The following is a 6,000-nucleotide window of genomic DNA, read 5'->3' on the forward strand; positions in this document are numbered from 1 at the left end:
GCTAGATAGAGCTTACTGCTGTGCACCTCTAGGTGTTTCTGTTGGAGTCATTGCAGGAACGCTGGCTGCAGTTTGCATCATCATTATTATTATAGCACTAGCTAAATAATTGGTTCATCAATTCATGTACAATGACAATTCATTAAAATAGTTTTTTATTTATTCTGCTGCATGTGATTACATAGCTGAGCATATGTCGTTACCAGTCATTAATACCTCAAACTGTTTACTGTATGCTCAGTGTTATTCTTTTTTTTCTTTTTATTTAAGAAAAACAAATTCGACAAAATGTCTTACAAAATATATTTGTGTGTCTGTGTACTATGAACTGTGTGTTTCAGACCGTACTATACTGTATTAAACAATTAGCTCTGTAATAAACTCTTCTTCTGTTTCGGCTCTATTTTCAACTCCCCCCCAACTCCACTACCTATATTAGAGACCAAACAAAGTTGAATGGGAGTCACTAGTACCTACCCATCATAGACTAATGTGATGAAGGCTTATTTTGATAAATTACAACTTACAATTTAGTCCAACAATTTAGTCCTTTATCATATAGTCTTATCCAGAATGACTTATAAAGTGAAGGATCAGAGTAAATGTCATGAACTCTAGTCACCAAACAACATGCAAATGGAGTGCAAATAAATACAATTGAGTGCAACAAAAATAATTACATCTGCATAACATACAGTAACAAATAGTTTTTCAGAGGGAACTTGACAAGTCGAGTACATTTAAACAAATGTTGAATAAAGTTGTACAATAAAGACAAGTCACATCAGTAAAACTTCAATAATTTAAAATAAAAGATAATGCATAAAATAAAGATTGCCAGAGATGACATTTGAGAATTTTTGTATACATCAATATTGTCACATTTTTGTGTGTGTGCACGTCGTGTGGGCACACAGGTGTGCGTGCGTTCACTCTGTATCATTTCAGTATGTCTTTATGCTACTTTACTTAATCTATTTGACACAGAGTCACTGAGGAGTTTGGTGTCCTCAACCAGAACCCAGGATAGAGGGGTTCAGTGAATTTGGACTCGAATGTGTACAGGTGTGTCATTGTGTCAGATGACACTCTGTAAAAGGACAGAGTGCCAGCAGGCCAGTCCAGATACACTCCTACCCTGTTGGAGCCTGAGGAGGAACAGGCAGGGATTACAGTTCCTTTCCCATTGTGCCAGGGAGTGTAACAGTCCTTATAGTCACCATCACATTCCAGACTCCATGACTTGTCATTGTGTCCAAGCTTACAGTCCTCCTGTCCTTTAATTTTGTTTCCTTTGTATATCACTGCTATAGAAACCCAACTACTCCACTCTACCTCCCAGTAACAACGTCCATTCAAACCCTCGCTACACAGAACCTGTGACCAGAAGTCATATCTGTCTGGGTTATCAGGATATATGTGATTCCCTCGCAGCACTGTCACCTTTCTGTTATTCTCAGAAAGACCAAGATTTTTGTATGCTGTGTTTGCGTCCAGTGTGAGACCACAGGCATCTGTTGGGAGAACAAGATACAATATAGCACCAGTTTACAATTAAACACGATTCCTTCATTTCTATCTATCTATCTATCTATCTAGCTATCTATCTATCTGTCTGCAAAATGAAGGGACAGTCATATTTATGCTGTTTTTGACCTTTCCCTGTACATTTAGAGGGAAATGTATAGAAAAAGGCAGATTTCAGTGGTTGTTGATCAACTTAATTATGTAAATTAATATAGAACAAATGTTTCATGCCCATCGACATGTCCATAACATAACATAGCTGCTGTGTACATGAGCTGTTCATTTGATGTGTGCTGCTTTGAGGTTATGAATAAAACAGAATACACACTTACACTTCCTCAAACCTGGTTTCAGCCTGCACACTCCGCCATAGTCAACACTGGGGGCATGAGAGAAAGAAATCAGGTCTGATTATTCTCTTTGATAATAGAAACAATGACTGATAATGATTTTACAACATTAAACAATATCAAAGCATCAAGAAAAAGAAAAAGAAAAAAACTCATCTTCACTTCATGGAGTACACTTTCTGTACCAAATTAACCGAATTAACCGCATTATGGTAACAAAACCCCCCCAAAAAGGTAGCAAACCCGGAAAATATGCACTGGCCGCGCATGGACGCGTGCGTTGCGCACCCAAAAGCGCGGACATAAATCGGTAAAATCAGTTCCTTTCCCATTGTGCCAGGGAGTGTAACAGTCCTTATAGTCACCATCACATTCCAGACTCCATGACTTGTCATTGTGTCCAAGCTTACAGTCCTCCTGTCCTTTAATTTTGTTTCCTTTGTATATCACTGCTATAGAAACCCAACTACTCCACTCTACCTCCCAGTAACAACGTCCATTCAAACCCTCGCTACACAGAACCTGTGACCAGAAGTCATATCTGTCTGGGTTATCAGGATATATGTGATTCCCTCGCAGCACTGTCACCTTTCTGTTATTCTCAGAAAGACCAAGATTTTTGTATGCTGTGTTTGCGTCCAGTGTGAGACCACAGGCATCTGTTGGGAGAACAAGATACAATATAGCACCAGTTTACAATTAAACACGATTCCTTCATTTCTATCTATCTATCTATCTATCTAGCTATCTATCTATCTGTCTGCAAAATGAAGGGACAGTCATATTTATGCTGTTTTTGACCTTTCCCTGTACATTTAGAGGGAAATGTATAGAAAAAGGCAGATTTCAGTGGTTGTTGATCAACTTAATTATGTAAATTAATATAGAACAAATGTTTCATGCCCATCGACATGTCCATAACATAACATAGCTGCTGTGTACATGAGCTGTTCATTTGATGTGTGCTGCTTTGAGGTTATGAATAAAACAGAATACACACTTACACTTCCTCAAACCTGGTTTCAGCCTGCACACTCCGCCATAGTCAACACTGGGGGCATGAGAGAAAGAAATCAGGTCTGATTATTCTCTTTGATAATAGAAACAATGACTGATAATGATTTTACAACATTAAACAATATCAAAGCATCAAGAAAAAGAAAAAGAAAAAAACTCATCTTCACTTCATGGAGTACACTTTCTGTACCAAATTAACCGAATTAACCGCATTATGGTAACAAAACCCCCCCAAAAAGGTAGCAAACCCGGAAAATATGCACTGGCCGCGCATGGACGCGTGCGTTGCGCACCCAAAAGCGCGGACATAAATCGGTGCCCGCCCCTGCATCACAGTATGGTTCAGAACATTTTTCCCTACTCTAAACTTAGAAGATCAATTTGGACAACTGGCCACCTCATTTAAGCTCTTGCCCGACCTACTGAAACTGATCAGAGTGGCCCGCACCACCTCCATCAGTGTCTATCTCTCCCTTTGTATGGTTAAGTCTGCACAATGTTTGTGTATTGGCCGATTTCACTGTTCTGATTGAGGCTCAGTGATTGTAACTGATCGCCTAAGTGCAACTACATAGAGGAGAGACAATTATGAAAGTTGACATACGTATATGTTGATTTTTTGTTGGCTTGTCTCTTTTTTGTAAAAAGGGTCTCTCAACAGTATACACAACAGTGTGCAAATGCTTTGCAATGTGCAAGCATTCGCTCATGGTTCAAGTGTTCTCTCATACCGAAGAGTTTCCAGTCTCGAGTGTGGGGCAGAGCGCAAGCCTCCTAGGTTATTATAGCTCAGGTCTAGCTCTGTCAACGGGGAGAGGTTGGAGCGCAGTGCTGAGACCAGAGAAGAACAGGCTTCCTCTGTGACCAGACAGCCTGACAACCTACACACAAACACACAAACACACACACACACACACACACACACACACACACACACACACACACACACACACACACACACACACACACACACACACACACACACACACACACACACACACACACACACACACACACACAGAGTTTACTTTAGTCTAAATAAATAGAATAGTAATAACGTTATCATTATTATTGTTATTATTATATTGTTTATGACTGTTATTGTCTGCTTTTGTTCCAAAAATAAAATAATATAAAACATAGTTCTAAAGGTAGATTCAAAATGAATGTAAGGCACATCTGTTTAGCAGTTTCAGGAATACTGACCTGAGAGTCACTAATCTTCCCAGTCCAACAGAAAGCATCTGGACTCCTGAATCGTTTAGGTCATTATTGCTGAGGTCTAGTTCTCTCAAACTGGAGTTGGAGCAGAGAACTGATGATAACTCCTTACAGCATTTCTCTGAGAGGTTACAACCACTCAACCTGGAGAAGTATTAGTAATAAAATGTTTATTTTCTGTAAAAGAAATATGATTTATACATGCATTGTATACACACACACACACACACACACACACACACACACACACACACACACACACACACACACACACACACACACACACACACACACACACACACACACACACACACACACACACACACACACACACACACACACACACACATACATACATACATACATACATACATACATACATACATACATACATACATACATACATACATACATACATACATACATACTTACATACATACATACATACAGTATATACGTATGTGTGTGTGTGTGTGTGTGTGTGTGTGTGTGTGTGTGTGTGTGTGTGTGTGTGTGTGTGTGTGTGTGTGTGTGTACGCTATCTATACACGTAATATATTTGATATATCTACTTTTCACTATGTGACTTTGACCTCCAAAGAAATAAGTAAATTGTCACCTGTTGACAAACAAATAGCTGCGACACGCCTGAATCGTGTAGGTCATTATTACTGAGGTCCAGTTCTATCAAACTGGAGTTGGAGCAGAGAACTGATGACAACTCCTCACAGCATCTCTCTGAGAGGTTACACCCACTCAACCTGAAGAAGCATTAGTGGTAAAACATTTTATTTTTATTTTATGTTAACAAAAGACCACATAATAAAGTGTATTATTAAATATTGTGTATCCAGTTGCACCTACAGAACTCTTTTGGAGGCTTTGACCACTGGCAGCAGCCCCAGAAGAGCCTTCTCTGAAGCAGAGTATTTCTTCAGGTCAAACACGTCTAGTTCCATTTCTGATGACAGTAACATGAAGACCAGAGCTGACCACTGAGCAGGAGAGAGATTGTCTGTGGAGAGACTTCCTGAACTCAGGTACTCTTGGATCTCCACCTCTAGAGAATGATCATTCAGCTCATTCAGACAGTGGAACAGATTGATGCTTCTCTCTGGAGAGGGATTCTCCCTGATCTTCTCCTTGATGTATTCAACTGTTTTCAGATTGTTGCGGGACCTATTTCCTGTCTGGTTCAATTGTCTTTGTAGGAGAGTCTGATTGGTCTCTAATGAGAGGCCAAGCAAGAACCGGAGGAACAAGTCCAGGTGTCCGTTTGGACTCTTTAAGGCCTTGTCTACAGCACACTGGTAGAGGTGATGTGTCTTGGTTATTTTGTTCTTTCTCTTTTTTTTCCTTTTTTTTGCTTCTGACAGTAGGTTGACACCAGTGTTGACGAATGTGAGAAAGACGTAAAGAGCAGCCAGAAACTCCTGAATGCTCAGATGGACAAAGCTGAACACCTTGTCACTGTACAACCCATGCACCTCTTTAAACATCTGTGTGAGCACTCCTGAGTAGACTGAGGCATCTTTGATATCAATCCCACACTCTGTCAGGTCTTCTTCATAGAAGTTCAGGTTGCCTTTCTCCAACTGTATAAAAGCCAGTTTTCCCAGAGACTGAATGACCTCAATATTCTCTTGATTCCTGCCAGAATGTGTCTGAACTCTGTAGGGATACTTGACATTCATCTGCTTTAACTGAAACACCATATAGTGTATGTACATCTCAGTCAGGGCCTTTGGCAGTGCTCCTTTCTCCTCTGTTCTCAACATGTCCTCCAGAACGGTAGCAGTGATTGAACAGAACACTGGGATGTGGCACATGATGTAGAGGCTTTGTGATGTCTTCAAGTGTGAGGTGATAGTTTTGGCCCGGTTCT

General features: G+C 40.0%; 1 protein-coding gene across 1 annotated transcript in view; it reads right to left on the bottom strand.

The window, feature by feature from the left end:
• Positions 1-969: 969 nt before the first annotated feature.
• The window catches only part of LOC308093695 (NACHT, LRR and PYD domains-containing protein 3-like), a gene marked incomplete at both ends in the record, with an annotated part of 20,043 nt that continues 15,012 nt past the window's right edge, over positions 970-6,000 (bottom strand). The window contains 6 exons of the mRNA XM_080440023.1: positions 970-1,514; positions 2,384-2,536; positions 2,882-2,928; positions 3,626-3,775; positions 4,101-4,259; positions 4,980-6,000. The exon at positions 4,980-6,000 is cut by the window's right edge and continues 753 nt beyond it. Coding sequence (XP_080296149.1) covers positions 970-1,514; positions 2,384-2,536; positions 2,882-2,928; positions 3,626-3,775; positions 4,101-4,259; positions 4,980-6,000 — 2,075 coding nt within the window. The remainder of the gene's footprint in view (positions 1,515-2,383; positions 2,537-2,881; positions 2,929-3,625; positions 3,776-4,100; positions 4,260-4,979) is intronic.

The sequence above is a fragment of the Gymnoscopelus braueri genome, assembly GCF_963280865.1.
Source record: "Gymnoscopelus braueri genome assembly, chromosome: 10".
Taxonomy (NCBI): Eukaryota; Metazoa; Chordata; class Actinopteri; order Myctophiformes; family Myctophidae; genus Gymnoscopelus; species Gymnoscopelus braueri.